A 19120-nucleotide genomic window follows, 5' to 3' on the forward strand; every position below is an offset into this window, starting at 1 on the left:
AATGTGGAGGAGAATAAATCTTTGTTATGAGTGATTTACATAGTCCTAATCATAGTAAGGAAAATGTTCAGCTGATGGCAAAACTGTAATTTCGATCAAAGGTCACTTCCACGTCAAATATTGTTCAATACATCAGAGACAGTGATTTATTTTGATCATTATGGCATTTGATTAATTATATGCAACGTCTGCTTTTCATTCAATTGCATTTTTTATGATGAAACAAAAATTAAAACGAGAGCGGTATTTGGTAGACAGCATACCTCTGCCAGGAAAGTTTGTTTTGTATCCCACGGATCTGGATCCGGACCTGACCCAAAATCGAATCTGCTTGTTCATGTCACTTACCCAACACATCCACCTAGTTTTGTCATAATCCATCCCCAACTTTTTGAATTATCATGCTCTATATTGTTTTTTGCCCCATCTCTCAGTGGTGAAGAATCACTTAGAAATTCTCAGGTCCAGATCTGGATCCAGATCTTCACCAAAATCTAATAATTTCGTCCTTGTCACACACATATCCAACCTCTCCATCAAATTTCGGTTGAATCCGTCCACAACATTTTGACATATCCTGTTCATAAACAAATTAAAAGACAAACAAGAAGACATCAGGCGGCAGCCTGACATGTATGACAAAAATCGAGAGAACCTTGACCTTTGAACATGGTCATTTTGATATCTTTCACACCAGTGGCTCAGGAGCGATAGTCAGGAGTAATACATTTGTGGACGGGGCTTAGCGTGGGCTCTTCCGCGCTGCAGCAGGGAATAAGGTCATATAATAAGGTCACCTTGACATATATAGTCGAATGACATTGACAGCTTCACTTTTGTCCTTCGGAATCCTCTGGTAAATCTTGACAAAGATGGCTGAAAGCGTTCGTGAGTTATCGCACTCACAGCCAAACAAACAAATGATAACAGATCAGACCGACATTTTTGAAAATTTTCGTTATAACAAACAAACAAACAAACAAATATACAGGGGTGAAAACATAACCTCCATCCACTTTTGGTGGCGGAGGTAATTAATGTTAAGTTTCGAGTAAAAGCTTTTTAATTAGAGTACTTCTTTTCAAGTGTATTAGAGCGTTATCTATATTATAATAGCCGTAGATGATTCTGTCTGTCTGTCTGTTGGGTGTCTGTCCGGGGTGTGGCTTACTCGGTTGGCAGAGTAGCTCCACCCATAGCTCCACCCATTCTGGGAGAGGCTTCATATAATTATAAACAAATATCCACCATTTTATTAACTCGCATAGCTTTGAGGCCTGTTTTGTAGGCCAGTGGTGTCTTGCTCTCTCTCCCAGTTTTATTTCAAATCAAATTCGATATATCATTTCATTTTTCACAGTCGCTAACATAGTTTTAGACTCGGTTGAAAAAAAACGGGAAGAAAATCCGATGAAAGTTGCCCTTTATAGAACGAAATGAATTCTCAAACGCCTGTAACTTCAAGGCCATTGAGTCTCTTTCACGCCTTTATCTCCAATCTAACTCACCATATGATTTCATTTTTATCGATGGTTTTAGACTCGGTGTCAGCAATAATTGAGAACATTCCACACACGCGGGAAAATGCAGAGATATATTTTTAAAAATCGCGTCATGGTGTATCATACACCGCCCAACATGACACCGACGGCAACGTGTCGATATATATTTAAAATTCGCTTTTGCTTTTCCGTTAAGATATATTACTTTTTCGTTTGATGACAGTCGTCACAAAAACGTCAATGATGCCGACATATATTTCTTCGTTTTTATTTCATTCAACATTATTATCCGGAAGTAAAATATCTTTCAGGAAATTACCGAGAGATATTTCTTCGTTTTTTAAAATTAGTTATGTGCGCATACACTTTAAATAGGTTTATTTGAAATCTTTAATTTTCCACAATATAATTTACTTGCCATTTATCATTTGATGATTACGAGACACTTCCTCTTGAGGATCGTGACAATTCATGCGCTGCGTGGAAACTTCTATTTCCAAAATGAATGAGACGATCGATGAAGAACGCAGACTTGAACAGGAAGTAGCAAGAAAACGAATGAGACGGGCGAACGAGTCCATCGACGAACGTCAATGCAAACTTCCGGGGTCACCCGTGGGAATCCCACGGGCATGGATGTGTGTGACATTTCGACATATTGAGTTAGATGCTGCACATTCATTTTTACAAAATGGTTACTGGCAAGTCATCAGATCCAGAAATGGTGTAATGAACACAATTTATTTACACGCAAGCAAGAAAGCAAGACGGGCCGATTTCCGATTCCGACGGGCCGACGGGCAAGACGGGCCGATTTGGAGCAAGAAAAAGAACGAGACGGGAGAAAAACGAGAGAAACGAGACGGGGAAAGCCGATTGGAGAGGCGAGTGAGGAGCGATTGGAGAGGCGAGTGAGGTGCGATTGGAGAGGCGAGTGAGGAGCGATTGGAGAGGCGAGTGAGGAGTGATTGGAGGGGAGTGTGAGGCGCGATTGGAGAGGAGTGTGAGGCGCGATTGGAGAGGTGTGTGAGGTGCGATTGGAGAGGTGTGTGAGGCGCGATTGGAGAGTGAGGCGCGATTGGAGAGTGTGAGGTGCGATTGGAGAGTGTGAGGCGTGATTGGAGAGGAGTGTGAGGCGCGATTGGAGAGGAGTGATTGGAGGGGAGTGTGAGGCGCGATTGGAGAGGAGTGTGAGGCGTGATTGGAGAGGAGTGTGAGGCGCGATTGGAGAGGAGTGTGAGGCGCGATTGGAGAGGAGTGTGAGGCGCGATTGGAGAGGAGTGTGAGGCGCGATTGGAGAGGAGTGTGAGGCGCGATTGGAGAGGAGTGTGAGGCGCGATTGGAGAGTGTGAGGCGCGATTGGAGAGGCGTGTGAGGGATTGGAGAGGAGATGAGTGTGAGGGATTGGAGAGGAGATGAGTGTGAGGGATTGGAGAGGTGAGGGATTGGAAAGGAGAGGAATGTGAGGGATTGGAGAGGAGAGGAATGTGAGGGATTGGAGAGGAGAGGAGTGCTAGGTGGAGAGAGGAGAGTGTCAGGTGGAGACAGGAGAGTGTCAGGTGGAGAGGAGTGAGGGGTCACATATTATGTGAAATAAATAAATTGTGTTCATTACACCATTTCTGGATCTGATGACTTGCCAGTAACCATTTTGTAAAAATGAATGTGCAGCATCAAACTCAATATGTCGAAATGTCACACACATCCATGCCCGTGGGATTCCCACGGGTGACCCCGCTTGTCTATATTATAATAGGCAAAGGTGATTCTGTCCGTCTGTCCGGGGGTGTGGCTTACTCCGTTTGCAGAGTAGCTCCACCCATAGCTCCACCCATTCTTGGAGAGGCTTCATGAAAACAAATATCCACCATTTTATTACCTCGAATGGCTTTGAGGCCTGTTTAGCTAGGCCCATGCTGTCTTTCTCTCTCACACAGGTTTATTTCAATTCTAATTCGATATATCATTTCATTTTTAACAGTCGCTAACATAGTGTTAGACTCGGTTGAAAAAAAACGGGAAGAGAATCCCAATAAAGTTTCCGTTTACAGAACGAAATGATTTCTCAAAGGCCTGTAAACTAAACGCCCATTTTATCGAATTCACCATCTGATTTAATTTTTATCGATGGTTTTAGATTCGGTGTCAGAAATAATTGAGAACATTCACGCACGCACGGGAAATTGCCGAGATATATTTATAAAAATCGCACCATGATGATACACGAAAATACACCGCCTAAAATAACATTTTGGGAAAATGTCGACATGAAGGAACTGCGCTCCAACGCGAGTCGAAATAATTGACGCGGCCAAAGACGGAATTCGTCCGAGTTGCTTTATTGAAACAAAACAGCTCAGGTAATCTCACAAGCCCGTTTATCGGGCAGCAATATATATACACATTTATGTCGGGATGTTTGCCCGGCAAAAGCTATACCGGGCATGCCCGGGTGTCAAGGGCGAGCCTTGGAAAGGCGAGTCTGGACCTGCCCGGGCGTGTTTGGCTGCGGCCTGGCAAGTCGAGGCTGGGCATGCCCGGGCGCTCTGGGCGAGCCCTGGAAAGGCGATAGCGGGCATGCCCGGACGCTCTGGGCGAGCCCTGGAAAGGCGATAGCGGGCATGCCCGGACGCTCTGGGCGAGCCCTGAAAAGGCGATAGCGGGCATGCCCGGATGCTCTGGGCGAGCCCTGGAAAGGCGAGAGCGGGCATGCCTGGGAAAGACGAGACCGGGCGTGCCCGGGAGGTTCGGGCGTGCCCGGGAACAGTGAGTCCGGGCATGCCCGGGAGAGGCGCGTCTGGCCGTGTTCTGGCCGGTGCAAGGCGATTGTGTGCATCCAGCGGTAACCGCTGCACATGCCCCTCCAGAATCGACCTGCACCGGCAGGGTCAATTTAAGGGGGGTCCGGATGACCCGGCCGAAGCGACCCCTGGAGGGTCGTGGGGAGGGGTCCGACGTGGTGGTGGGTGGTCAAGCGGGGGGAACTGTGGACGGGGGGCGGCCTCGCCGCGGAGGAAGGGCCAACCGTGGTGGTCGGTCGACGTCCATGTGCGCCGGTTTGAGGCGGTCCACAGAAATCCGGTCCGGCCGGCCGCCGAAGTCGACGATGAAAGACTTGTCGCCCCGTCGCAGGACCCGGAAGGGCCCGTCGTACGGCGGCCGGAGTGGCCCCCGGTGCGCGTCATGACGCACAAAGACGTACTCCGCTGTGCGAAGCGCCGGGGGGACGTAGGACTGGGGGCCACCGTGGCGGGACGTCGGCACGGGGGCAAATCGTCGGGCGGCCTCGTGGAGGTCCGAGCGCTGGCGAGCGGCGGACCAGGGACTGGTAGCGTCGGGCACGAATTCGCCCGGGACGCGGAGCGGCTGGCCGTAGACGAGCTCGGCGGCGGACGCCTGGAGGTCTTCCTTGGGGGCCGTGCGAAGGCCCAAAAGGACCCACGGCAGCCGGTCGGCCCAACCGTCGTCCTGAAGGCCGGCCATGAGTGCGGCCTTCATGGAGCGGTGAAACCGCTCGCACAACCCGTTGGCTTGGGGGTGGTAGGCCGTGGTGCGGTGCAGCGTGACCCCCAACGAATGGGCGACCGCGCCCCAAAGCTCAGACGTGAACTGTGGGCCGCGGTCGGACGAGATGTCCGCTGGTGCACCGAAGCGCGCGACCCAGGTGGCGATGAACGCCTGCGCCACGTCGGCGGTGGTGGTGGAGGCGAGGGGCACAGCCTCCGGCCACCTGGTGGTCCTGTCCACCATGGTGAGCAGGTGGGTGAACCCCCGCGATGGGGGCAGGGGATCCACCAGGTCCACGTGTACGTGGTCGAAACGCCGTTCAGGCACGGCGAAAGGTGCCAGCGGGGCCTGGGTGTGGCGGTGGACCTTGACCCGCTGGCAGGCCGTGCAGGCGTTGGCCCAGTCGCGGATGTTTCGTCGAAGGCCGTGCCAGACGAAACGCGCCGACACCAGCTTCTGAGAAGCTTTCCGGCCCGGGTGAGAAAGGCCGTGGATGGAGGCGAAGATGCGGCGCTGCCAGGAAACGGGCACGATGGGGCGAGGCTGGCCCTGGGAGACGTCGCAGAGCAGGACGGTGCCCGCGAAGGGAATGTCGGCCAGGCGGAGGCCCGTGTCCGCCGCACGGAGTGCCTGCACCGAGGCGTCGGTGGTCTGGTCGGCCGCCATGAGCGCGAAGTCCACGCCGAGGTGGACCGCGTTCGCGCTGGCCCAAGAAAGACAGTCGGCCACGGCGTTGTCTTTGCCGGCGACGTGCCGGATGTCTGTGGTGAACTCCAACACGGCGGAGAGGTGGCGCTGCTGGCGGGCCGACCACGGCTCCGTGACCTTAGCCATTGCGTAGACCAACGGCTTGTGGTCGACGAAAGCCGTGAACGGGCGGCCCTCCAGGAGGTGTCGGAAATGGCGAACGGCCAGGAATAGCCCGAGCAGCTCGCGGTCGAACGTGCTGTAGTTTAACTCGTTCGGCCGGAGTTGCCGGCTGAAAAAAGCGAGTGGCTGCCAAACCCCGTCCACCCATTGCTCATGGACGGCGCCCACCGCGTAGTTGGAGGCGTCCGTAGTGAGGGCAATGGGCGCGTTGAGCACCGGGTGAGCCAGCAGCGTTGCGTCGGCGAGGGCCCGTTTGGCGCTGGCGAAGGCCGCGTCCATGGCCGCGGACCAAACAATGTCATGCTTGGCCGGCTTGCCCCGGAGGGCCTCGTAAAGGGGCCGCATGAGCTGAGCAGCGCGGGGCACGAATCGGTGATAAAAATTCACCATGCCGAGGAACTCTTGGAGGGCCTTGATGGAACGGGGACGCGGGAACGTGGTGATGGCCTCGACCTTGGTCGGCAGCGGCACGGCCCCGGTCTTGGTGATGCGGTGGCCCAAAAAGTCAACGGTCGTCGCGCCGAAGTGGCATTTGACCGGGTTGACAATTAAGCCGTGCTCGCTGAGGCGACCGAACAGTGTTCGGAGGTGGAGGAGGTGCTCGGCACGGGACGTGCTGGCGACGAGGATATCGTCCAGATAGACGAAAAGAAACGGCAGGTCGCGCAGCACGCCGTCCATCAAGCGCTGGAACGCCTGGGCCGCGTTCTTGAGGCCAAACGGCATCCGCAAAAATTCGAACAGGCCGAACGGCGTGATGACGGCCGTCTTCGGGACATCGGCCGCCCGGACAGGTACCTGGTGGTAGCCCCGTATCAGGTCAATTTTCGAAAAGATGAGCCGTCCCGCCAAACGGGCGGAAAAGTCCTGAATATGCGGGATCGGGTACCTGTCGGGGGTGGTAGCGTCGTTGAGACGGCGGTAGTCGCCACACGGGCGCCATCCACCCCCCGGCTTTGCCACGATGTGCAGTGGCAAGGCCCACGCGCTATCGGAGCGCCGCACGATGCCGAGGTGCTCCAACGCGTCGAACTCGGCCTTCGCCACGGCGAGCTTGGCCGGGTCGAGGCGGCGGGCCCTGGTGTAGACCGGTGGGCCCGTAGTGGGTATGTGGTGCTCGATCCTGTGCCGCACCGCGACGGCCGAAAACGTCGGCCGCGTGAGGGCCGGGAATTCCGCGAGCAGGCGAGCGAACTCGTTCGCTGCCGGGAGGGCGCACGCCAGTTCGGTCGGCGCGGAGCTGCTCATCGTGCACGCCAGGGAGCTGAAGGTCTCGGCGTTGACAAGGCGACGACGTTTGACGTCGACCAGCAGCACGTGCGCACAGAGGAAGTCGGCGCCCAGCAAAGCCATGGGGACGCAGGCGGTCACAAAAGTCCATTGAAAACGCTGGCTGCCGAAGCAGAGGGTGACGACGCTTGGGCCGAAAGTGCGTATGGCCGAGCCATTAGCAGCGACCAAAGAGGGGCCGCAAACGGCGTCCCGCCTGTCCTGCTCAGAGGCGGGTATGACGCTCAGTTGGGCTCCGGTGTCGCACAGGAAACGCCGCCCAGACGCTTTGTCCCGAATAAACAGCAAGTTGCCCGAGTGGCCGGCGCTCATGGCTGGGAATGAACGCTGGCCCGGCCGTTTCCCGACCTGCCGAAAGTGCACGGGGGCCGGCACGTCCGAGCCTTGTGTCCGAACCTGGCGTGGTAATAACACCACGCACGGTCAGGTGGAGGCCCCGGCCGTCGTGTCGGAAGCGGGCGGTGCGGCGTGGCAGCCGCCAGTTGCACCGGCAGTTCGGCCTCCAACCGCGCAGGGCGCTCGGGCGTCGTGGGCGTCGCCTCGGACGGCGGCGGGCTCCAGGTAACCGCGCCGATGTGCTGGCCCGCCGAGGAGATCTTATCGGCTTCCCTGGCGAGGGCGCGGGAATCTGTGATCAACGTGCCAGCCAGGGCGAGGCGTACCGGGTGAGGCAGCTGGCGAAGGAATAGCTCGCAGAACAGAAAATCCGGAGAGTGCTCACCGAGCAACGAGAGCATATAGTCCATGCGCTCTGACGGGCGCGTGTCGCCGAGCTCGGGCAGAGCGAGCAGGCTCCGTGCGCGTGCTGCCGGTGAGAGGGCGAAAGCGTCGAGGAGGAGTGTCTTCAACGCGTCGTATTTGTCAGCAGCCGGCGGGTGCTCGAGGAGGCTCAAGGCGCGGGCCGCGGTGGCGGAACCGAGCGCTGCCACAACATGGTGGAAGCGGGTGTCGTCCGCGGTGATGCCTCGCAGGGCGAACTGAGAGTCCGCCTGAGCGAACCAAACAGCCACGTGAGCCTCCCAGAAGGTAGGCAGTTTAAGCGTCACTGCCGTATCCATGTCGGTAGGTCACCAATGAAGGAACTACGCTCCAACGCGAGTCGAAAGAATTGACGCGACCAAAGACGGAATTCGTCCGAGTTGCTTTATTGAAACAAAACAGCTCAGGTATTCTCACAAGCCCGTTTATCGGGCAGCAATATATATACACATTTATGTCGGGAAGTTTGCCCGGCAAAAGCTATACCGGGCATGCCCGGGTGTCAAGGGCGAGCCTTGGAAAGGCGAGTCTGGACCTGCCCGGGCGTGTTTGGCTGCGGCCTGGCAAGTCGAGGCTGGGCGTGCCCGGGCGCTCTGGGCGAGCCCTGGAAAGACGAGAGCGGGCATGCCCGGACGCTCTGGGCGAGCCCTGGAAAGGCGATAGCGGGCATGCCCGGACGCTCTGGGCGAGCCCTGGAAAGGCGAGAGCGGGCATGCCCGGGAAAGACGAGACCGGGCGTGCCCGGGAACAGTGAGTCCGGGCATGCCCGGGAGAGGCGCGTCTGGCCGTGTTCTGGCCGGTGCAAGGCGATTGTGTGCATCCAGCGGTAACCGCTACAGACATATGTTAAAAATTCGCTTTTTCTTTTCCGTTAAGATATATTACTTTCACCGTTCATGAGAGTCGGCACAAAAACGACATATATATCTTCGTTCTTTCTTATTTCATTACCTTCGCAAAAGCGGAAGGTTATGTTTTGATCGCTGTGTATTTATTTGTATGTCTGTGTGTGTGTGTGTATGTTATTCGCATAACTCAAAAAGTATTCAACCGAATTGCATGAAATTTGGTGGGATGATTGGTTATTATACGGGACACATTTGATTAGATTTTGGGAGCAATCGGGTCAAAGGTCAAGGTCAAGGTCACGAAAAGGTCAAAATCGTATTTTTGTTCTGTTCCCTACACTCCCATGCCAAGTACAGAACAGTAGCTGCGGCGAAGGTATGCGCTCTACCGAGTGCCCGTTCTAGTTCAACATTATTATCTGGAAGTAAAATATGTTTCAGGAAATTACTGAGAGATATTTCTTCGTTTTTTTTTTATTAGGTATGTGCGCATACACTTTAAATAGGTTTATTTGAAATCTTTAATTTTCCCAATGTAATTTACTTGCCATTTGTCATTTGATAATTACGAGACTCTTCCTCTTGAGGATCGTGACAATTCATGCGTTGGGTGGGAGCTTCCATTTCCAAAATGAATGCGACGGTCGATGAAGAACGCAGACTTGAACAGGATGTAGCAAGAAAACGAATGAGACGGGCGAACGAGTCCGTCGACAAACGTCAATGCAGACTTGAACAGGATGTAGCAAGAACTGCACAGAGACCGCACGAGACGGGAGAACCGCACAGAATGCTGCTGCAACAACGATGAGGAGGGTTGGAGAGGAGCGAGGGGTTGGAGAGAGAGGTGCTAGGGGTTGGAGAGTGAGGAGCGAGGGGTTGGAGAGCGAGGAGCGAGGGGTTGGAGAGCGAGGAGCGAGGGGTTGAGGAGCGAGGGGTTGGAGAGCGAGGAGCGAGGGGTTGGAGAGCGAGGGGCGAGGGGTTGGAGAGCGAGGAGCGAGGGGTTGGAGAGCGAGGAGCGAGGGGTTGGAGAGTGAGGGCCGATTGGAGCGGAGAGGAGTGTGAGGAGGTATTGGAGAGGAGTGTGAGGAGGTATTGGAGAGGAGTGTGAGGAGGTATTGGAGAGGAGTGTGAGGAGGTATTGGAGAGGAGTGTGAGGACTTGGAGAGGAGTGTGAGGGGTTGTTGAGTGTGAGTGGTTGTTGAGTGTGAGGGGTTGTTGAGGAGTGTGAGGGGTTGTTGAGGAGTGTGAGGGGTTGACGAGTGTGAGGGGTTGACGAGGAGTGTGAGGGGTTGACGAGGAGTGTGAGGGGTTGGCGAGGAATGTGAGGGGTTGTAGAGGAGTGTGAGGGGTTGTAGAGGAGTGTGAGGGGTTGTAGAGGAGTGTGAGGAGTTGTAGAGGAGTGTGAGGGGTTGTAGAGGAGTGTGAGGGGTTGTAGAGGAGTGTGAGGGGTTGCAGAGGAGTGTGAGGGGGGTATTGGAGAGGAGTGCGAGGAGGTATTGAAGAGGGTGCGAGAAGGTATTGGAGAGGAGTGCGAGGAGGTATTGGAGAGGAGTGCGAGGAGGTATTGGAGAGGAGTGCGAGGAGGAATTGGAGAGGAGGTATTGGAGAGGAGTGCGAGGAGGTATTGGAGAGGAGTGCGAGGAGGTATTGGAGAGGAGTGCGAGGAGGTATTGGAGAGGAGTGCGAGGAGGTATTGGAGAGGAGTGCGAGGAGGTATTGGAGAGGAGTGCGAGGAGGTATTGGAGAGGAGTGCGAGGAGGTATTGGAGAGGAGTGCGAGGAGGTATTGGAGAGGAGTGCGAGGAGGTATTGGAGAGGAGTGCGAGGAGGTATTGGAGAGGAGTGCGAGGAGGTATTGGAGAGGAGTGCGAGGAGGTATTGGAGAGGAGTGCGAGGAGGTATTGGAGAGGAGTGCGAGGAGGTATTGGAGAGGAGTGCGAGGAGGTATTGGAGAGTGCGAGGAGGTATTGGAGCGGAGTGCGAGGACTTGGAGAGGAGTGCGAGGACTTGGAGAGGAGTGCGAGGACTTGGAGAGGAGTGCGAGGACTTGGAGAGGAGTGTGAGGACTTGGAGAGGAGTGCGAGGACTTGGAGATGAGTGCGAGGGGTTGTTGAGGAGTGCGAGGGGTTGTTGAGGAGTGCGAAGGGTTGTTGAGGAGTGTGAGGGGTTGTAGAGTGTGAGGGGTTGTAGAGTGTGAGGGGTTGTAGAGGAGTTTGAGGGGTTGTAGAGGAGTGTGAGGGGTTGTAGAGGAGTGTGAGGGGTTGTAGAGGAGTGTGAGGGGTTGTAGAGGAGTGTGAGGGGGGTATTGGAGAGGAGTGCGAGGAGGTATTGGAGAGGGTGCGAGAAGGTATTGGAGAGGAGTGCGAGAAGGTATTGGAGAGGAGTGCGAGGAGGTATTGGAGAGGAGTGCGAGGAGGTATTGGAGAGGAGTGCGAGGAGGTATTGGAGATGAGTGCGAGGAGGTATTGGAGATGAGTGCGAGGAGGTATTGGAGATGAGTGCGAGGAGGTATTGGAGATGAGTGCGAGGAGGTGTTGGAGATGAGTGCGAGGAGGTGTTGGAGATGAGTGCGAGGAGGTGTTGGAGCGGAGTGCGAGGAGGTGTTGGAGCGGAGTGCGAGGAGGTGTTGGAGCGGAGTGCGAGGAGGTGTTGGAGCGGAGTGCGAGGAGGTGTTGGAGCGGAGTGCGAGGAGGTGTTGGAGCGGAGTGCGAGGAGGTGTTGGAGCGGAGTGCGAGGAGGTGTTGGAGCGGAGTGCGAGGAGGTGTTGGAGCGGAGTGCGAGGAGGTGTTGGAGCGGAGTGCGAGGAGGTGTTGGAGCGGAGTGCGAGGAGGTGTTGGAGCGGAGTGCGAGGAGGTGTTGGAGCGGAGTGCGAGGAGGTGTTGGAGCGGAGTGCGAGGAGGTGTTGGAGCGGAGTGCGAGGAGGTGTTGGAGCGGAGTGCGAGGAGGTGTTGGAGCGGAGTGCGAGGAGGTGTTGGAGCGGAGTGCGAGGAGGTGTTGGAGCGGAGTGCGAGGAGGTGTTGGAGCGGAGTGCGAGGAGGTGTTGGAGCGGAGTGCGAGGAGGTGTTGGAGCGGAGTGCGAGGAGGTGTTGGAGCGGAGTGCGAGGAGGTGTTGGAGCGGAGTGCGAGGAGGTGTTGGAGAGGAGGTGTTGGAGCGGAGTGCGAGGAGGTGTTGGAGCGGAGTGCGAGGAGGTGTTGGAGCGGAGTGCGAGGAGGTGTTGGAGCGGAGTGCGAGGAGGTGTTGGAGCGGAGTGCGAGGAGGTGTTGCAGCGGAGTGCGAGGAGGTGTTGGAGCGGAGTGCGAGGAGGTGTTGGAGAGGAGTGCGAGGAGGTGTTGGAGAGGAGTGCGAGGAGGTGTTGGAGAGGAGTGCGAGGAGGTGTTGGAGAGGAGTGCGAGGAGGTGTTGGAGAGGAGTGCGAGGAGGTGTTGGAGAGGAGTGCGAGGAGGTGTTGGAGAGGAGTGCGAGGTGTTGGAGAGGGGTGCGAGGAGGTGTTGGAGAGGAGTGCGAGGAGGTGTTGGAGAGGAGTGCGAGGAGGTGTTGGAGAGGGGTGCGAGGAGGTGTTGGAGAGGAGTGCGAGGAGGTGTTGGAGAGGAGTGCGAGGAGGTGTTGGAGAGGAGTGCGAGGAGGTGTTGGAGAGGAGTGCGAGGAGGTGTTGGAGAGGAGTGCGAGGAGGTGTTGGAGAGGAGTGCGAGGAGGTGTTGGAGAGGAGTGCGAGGAGGTGTTGGAGAGGAGTGCGAGGAGGTGTTGGAGAGGAGTGCGAGGAGGTGTTGGAGAGGAGTGCGAGGAGGTGTTGGAGAGGAGTGCGAGGAGGTGTTGGAGAGGAGTGCGAGGAGGTGTTGGAGATGAGTGCGAGGAGGTGTTGGAGATGAGTGCGAGGAGGTGTTGGAGATGAGTGCGAGGAGGTGTTGGAGATGAGTGCGAGGAGGTGTTGGAGAGGAGTGCGAGGAGGTGTTGGAGAGGAGTGCGAGGAGGTGTTGGAGAGGAGTGCGAGGAGGTGTTGGAGAGGAGTGCGAGGTGTTGGAGAGGAGTGCGAGGTGTTGGAGAGGAGTGCGAGGTGTTGGAGAGGAGTGCGAGGTGTTGGAGAGGAGTGCGAGGTGTTGGAGAGGAGTGCGAGGAGGTGTTGGAGAGGAGTGCGAGGAGGTGTTGGAGAGGAGTGCGAGGAGGTGTTGGAGAGGAGTGTGAGGAGGTGTTGGAGAGGAGTGTGTGGTTGGAGAGTGAGGAGCGCTTGGAGAGTGAGGTGTTGGAGAGGAGTGTGAGGAGTGTGAGGAGGTGTTGGAGAGGAGTTTGAGGAGGTGTTGGAGAGGAGTGTGAGGAGGTGTTGGAGAGGAGTGTGAGGAGGTGTTGGAGAGGAGTGTGAGGAGGTGTTGGAGAGGAGTGTGAGGAGGTGTTGGAGAGGAGTGTGAGGAGGTGTTGGAGAGGAGTGTGAGGAGGTGTTGGAGAGGAGTGTGTGGTTGGTGAGTGAGGAGCGATTGGAGAGGAGAGTGTGGCGCGATTGGAGAGGTGAGTGAGGCGCGATTGGAGGGGAGTATGAGGATTTGAAGACGAGTGTGAGGGATTGGAGAGGAGTGTGAGGGATTGGATTGGAGAGGAGTGTGAGGGATTGGATTGGAGAGGAGTGTGAGGGATTGGATTGGAGAGGGGTGTGAGGGATTGGATTGGAGAGGAGTGTGAGGGATTGGATTGGAGAGGAGTGTGAGGGATTGGATTGGAGAGGAGTGTGAGGGATTGGATTGGAGAGGAGTGTGAGGGATTGGAGAGGAGTGTGAGGGATTGGAGAGGAGTGTGAGGGATTGGAGAGGAGTGTGAGGGATTGGAGAGGAGTGTGAGGGATTGGAGAGGAGTGTGAGGGATTGGAGAGGAGTGTGAGGGATTGGAGAGGAGTGTGAGGGATTGGAGAGGAGTGTGAGGAGGGATTGTAGAGGAGTGTGAGGAGGTATTGGAGAGGAGTGTGAGGAGGTATTGGAGAGGAGTGTGAGGAGGTATTGGAGAGGAGTGTGAGGAGGTATTGGAGAGGAGTGTGAGGAGGTATTGGAGAGGAGTGTGAGGAGGTATTGGAGAGGAGTGTGAGGAGGAGTGGCATTGGAGAGGCGTGAGGGTGGAGAGGAGTGAGTGGTCACATATTATGTGAAATAAATCAATTGTGTTCATTACACCATTTTAACCATTTTGTAAAATTTAATGTGCAGCATGTAAATCAAGATGTCCAAATGTCACACACGTCCATACCCGTGGGATTCCCATGGGTGACCCCACTAGTTTGTCTATAATTTATGATAAAAAGAAACACCCAATATCTAAAATCACGGGTCCGCACCTGCTTATGAGATATCTCTGTGTTTTGTATCTCACAATGCCTACTGCTGTTGGCTCTCCTAATCCTGGAGGCATGTAAGGTTGAATTGTTAACTTTGTGACTGTTTTGGTGCTCATGAAAAGTGTGCAAGGAAAATAATTTGGACACTGGAAAAGGTGACTTCAATGGTCTGCTTACCACTTTATTTTCCTTTTTTTAAACATTATCTCATGCTTTTAGTGGAGCTTACACACATACACATGGACATAGATGAACATACACCAGCACACCACACAATACTGTTAAATGAGACCAACAGGGCCACTGAGCTTGGGGAAAGTGCCATCACTTCCCAGGGTACTCTGGGTACCAGTGACATCACAACAACAATGCTGCCTTTTCACCACACTCAGAGGCATTTTCTAAGGAGGAATTTCCTCCTCCCCAGGGATGCCAACTTATGGGGATTGTCCATGCTATTTACCTTTTTAAATGCTGAATGTCAAGCAAGGAAGCAGCATGTACCATTTAAAGTCTTTGCTATGACTCAGCCGGGGTTTGAACCACCGACCTCAAAGACTCGGAGCAGACACTCCAACAATTACACCACCGAGCGAGGCTGGACCCTTGAACATCACGGTGGAAATACCATTGTTAGAAAATGCCAAAGTGATTGCAATAGGCATCGGGTTTGTGTTTATGCATTTGTCTAAGGGTTGTGTGTGCATGTATGTGCGTGCAGGGTCCCATGGTAAGCACATGTGGCCATTTATGGCAGATGATTTGGCAGCAACGGAGTGCTGCCATTGTCATGCTTTGCTGTCTCTTAAAGAGCCACAAGGTGAGATGGACTAATAACCTCTCGCTCTTCTCTCAAAGTCCGAGTTTACCGGCAGCATATTGAGGTAATTGCTTGAAATCGTATTGATGCGAGGTTTAGAGTTAGGGTATAGTATATGTACACTCTATGGTGGAAATAGCGCCAACTTTGGTGGCAGATGGTATTACAAATCGTATTCCTTTATCTTCATAATATAATGGTCCAGCTGGTCCGACCCGGTTTCCCACATTTGGATCTGGGGAGTCGCTGAGCGACCACGTCAATCCCACCCCCAGAAACCCTCTGCCGGATCCTTGCATTCAAAGACTGCGTTATCATTATCCTCAAGTTTAGGCGTGTGTGTGTGTGTGTGTGTGTGTGTGTGTGTGTGTGTGTGTGTGTGTGTGTGTGTGTGTGTGTGTGTGTGTGTGTGTGTGTGTGTGTGTGTGTGTGTGTGTGTGTGTGTGTGTATGTATATATATTGTTGCGAATATGGAATTTGGCCTCCATATCCGCTTGTAAATATTCCCCTATTTTCTCCAATACTCCCCAACTTTCCCCGATCCCCCATTCCCTAGTCCCATTGCATGTAAATAACAATCAGTAGAGCCGACCTTCCCCTTATTCCCCCATTAAATGTCGTGCCCAGGTCCACCGCACCACACGTAGACAACTTTCGGACATCTTCCTAGTTATTCTTATTCTATGTCAGTTAAGGCCTCGTCTCCATTAATTATGACTCTTCGTTGCACCAGAATGTGATTATATGGCATCAGTAGTGAGTTTAGGACCTTTCCCATACCTCCTTCCATCTTCTTCCCCAACAATTACAACAACAACAGAGGAGATGGCGGCGGAGCGGGGGAGGATGCGTCCTCACACCGGCTCGATTAGCGCCATAGACCATGCGCTCCACGGGGTTACCACGAAGGGGCTCCTTGTCAGCTCCTCGTCAAGGGCGGAGCCTGGTAAACCCCCCGCACGCACCCAATGAGAAGCAACGTGCCGATTCCACGAGGCGGAGCTAACGAGCCGAGGGCGTGTCACTCCCCGCCGGATATACGCGGCCCCGCGCCGGATGTGAGAGAGATGCGCACCCAGCTTGGAGAAGGAAAGCCACCTGCGAGCGCTGAGTCAGATGCGCACCCAGCTTGGAGAAGGAAAGCCACCTGCGAGCGCTCGCAGGTGGCTTTCCTTCTCCAAGCTGGGTGCGCATCTCTCTCACATCCGGCGCGGGGCCGCGTATATCCGGCGGGGAGTGACACGCCCTCGGCTCGTTAGCTCCGCCTCGTGGAATCGGCACGTTGCTTCTCATTGGGTGCGTGCGGGGGGTTTACCAGGCTCCGCCCTTGACGAGGAGCTGACAAGGAGCCCCTTCGTGGTAACCCCGTGGAGCGCATGGTCTATGGCGCTAATCGAGCCGGTGTGAGGACGCATCCTCCCCCGCTCCGCCGCCATCTCCTCTGTTGTTGTTGTAATTGTTGGGGAAGAAGATGGAAGGAGGTATGGGAAAGGTCCTAAACTCACTACTGATGCCATATAATCACATTCTGGTGCAACGAAGAGTCATAATTAATGGAGACGAGGCCTTAACTGACATAGAATAAGAATAACTAGGAAGATGTCCGAAAGTTGTCTACGTGTGGTGCGGTGGACCTGGGCACGACATTTAATGGGGGAATAAGGGGAAGGTCGGCTCTACTGATTGTTATTTACATGCAATGGGACTAGGGAATGGGGGATCGGGGAAAGTTGGGGAGTATTGGAGAAAATAGGGGAATATTTACAAGCGGATATGGAGGCCAAATTCCATATTCGCAACAATATATATACTGTATATATATATAGACATACATACATACATACACACACACGCGAAATGTTTGTTTGTTTGTTTGTGACCCTACTCATCTGAGCTCCCAATGTTAATCGCCACAAAACTTTATAGGATTACGTTCGTTTTCTACCTCGACACACCTAAATAGGGGTTTAAAAAATGTATTTTCTCACAGTGGCCATGGTCTCCTATGGTCGATGCATATACAATGCTTTATAAAAAGCCAATTTTTTTTTTTCAAATTTCAACCCGGATAGCTGTATAATTGGTGAGATGGTGAGCTCCGATCATCCACTATTTTATCAGATGTGAAAAATAACTTAATTAAGATGTTAACATGATGGGTAAAATTGGCCTCACAAATGTGGCCTCTCGAATGCGTTAATCATTCAAAAACCGAAAATTGTTTTGGGTTTTTTTTGACTTTTGTCTACTCTTCAGCAAGTGAAACGCATGCTCCATTGGATTTAAATCAGGAGATTGACATGGCCAGTCTGAAACCTTCCACTTTTTCACCTGATGAGCTCCTTGGTTGCGTTGGTTGGCAGTGTGCTTTGGGTCATTATCTTGCTGCATGGTGAAGCACTGCCGAATGAGTTTGGAGGCATTTCCTTGCACACAGGCAAGCAAAATGTTTCTGTACACTTCTGAATTAAATCTGCTGCTGCCATCATTGGTTGCATCATCAAAAGAGATGAGTGAGTGAGTTCCAGAGGGAGCCATGCAAGCCCTTGGCTACGCATGCCATTCACGTGTTTTCCCCCGCATGTTCGTTAAATTCCTCTGCCAGTGCCTGTTCCATACAACAGGCATTTTAAGGCCATTTTCCCTGCAAGAGCGGGGGTTAGCCTTGCGTTCCCCATGACAATCTTCTCCATTTTGCCCTATTTTCTGCATCTCCCCTTGTTAACCCCCTTGCCCGCATCTCTTCTTCGACCATCTTTAGCCAAGTCTTTCTCGTCTTCCCCGCCCTCTACTTCCTTCTACATTCATTTCCATCACTCTTCTCAACCAGTCACTTTCATCCTTCCTCAACACATGACCAACCCATCTCAAACTGTTTCTCTTCACAGCATCCATCACAGGCTCTATTCCCATCATATTTCGCAATTCATCATTTGGCTTCCTCTCTATCAACGATACTCCACACATCCACCGAACCATTCGCATTTCCACCCTTTCCAGCCTTCGTTGCTGCTCTACGTTCATTACCCATGTCTCGCTCCCATAAATCATAACACTTCTCACACATGCAGCATACACCTTTCCCTTCAGCTTCAACGACACTCCCCTCCTCGTCAGCACGCCACTCAGTTCCCGAAACTTCTTCCATGCACATCTCACTCGAGCAACCGTTGCCGAGTCTGATCCACCTTCTCCATTCAGCATGTCTCCTAGATAACAAAATGTTTTCACACCTTCTAGCTTCATGCCGTCTCCAAGATCCAACTCAACATTTCCTCCATCTGCAGCTCCCTCTGTGCACACCTTACACTTGAATGTAGCTGCCACACCGGTTAATGACCCTCTCAAACCACTACATTTTTGATGAACCCACTCAGCGCACATTGTACATTGAATGGAATTCACTCCGACACCCTTCCTGCACACAGCACATGGCCACTTCCCAGTTCTTTCCACCTCACCACATTCTTTACCACTTGCCATCACCTTCGTTTTTTCCCATATTCACCTTGACCTTTTGTCTCCATACATTCCTTCCACTTGTTCATCTTCTCCTTCAGTCCATCCATACTTTCTGCAATCAACACCAGATCATCTGCATACAACAACTCCCACGGTAAACCCTCCTTTACTTTCCGAGCCAGCACCTCCATCATAGCTACAAATAGTAGTGGACTTAGTACCGACCCCTGATGCACTCCCACCTTCACCTCAAACTCACCACTGTTCCCGTCCTTCGTCCTTACAGCTGTGCACGCTCTCTCGTACATTGCCATCACTACTCTGATCAATCATTCCTCCACTCCTAACTTCCTCAATGCCCATGTTACTACTTCACGTGGAGCCCTATCGAATGCTTTCTCCAGATCAACAAACCCAAGAAACAACTTCTTCCTCTTCTCCATGTACTTCTCCTGCAACTGCCTCACAATAAAAAGCGCGTCTGTCATACCTCTTCCTGGCATAAATCCAAACTGCATTTCATCGATCTTCACTTTCTTCCTTATCTTCCTCTCCAGCACCCTTTCCAATACCTTCATTCCATGCTCCAATAACTTTATCGCTCGATTAGAGCCACAGTCCAGAGGGTCACCTTTCCCCTTGTATAGAGGGACGAGGGTACTCAGTTCCCAATTCAATGGAATGCGGCCTTCTTTCTCCACCTCTATGTGATGATCTCTGTCATGTGGCAGATCTCTGTCATTGGCAG

General features: G+C 53.4%; 1 protein-coding gene across 3 annotated transcripts in view; it reads left to right on the forward strand.

Annotated features, from left to right (window-relative positions):
* PTPN2 (protein tyrosine phosphatase non-receptor type 2) overlaps positions 1-19120 on the forward strand; it is a 77795-nt gene that overhangs the window by 18630 nt on the left and 40045 nt on the right. For all 3 annotated transcript variants that reach the window (XR_010985819.2, XM_068126991.2, XM_068126992.2), the window contains exon 4: positions 14811-14909. Coding sequence is in view for 2 of the 3 variants with exons in the window: in XM_068126991.2 (XP_067983092.2) it covers positions 14811-14909 (99 nt within the window). In the remaining variant the exon portion in view is untranslated. The remainder of the gene's footprint in view (positions 1-14810; positions 14910-19120) is intronic.

This window comes from Myxine glutinosa, chromosome 10, assembly GCF_964187855.1.
Source record: "Myxine glutinosa chromosome 10, kmMyxGlut1.1, whole genome shotgun sequence".
Taxonomy (NCBI): Eukaryota; Metazoa; Chordata; class Myxini; order Myxiniformes; family Myxinidae; genus Myxine; species Myxine glutinosa.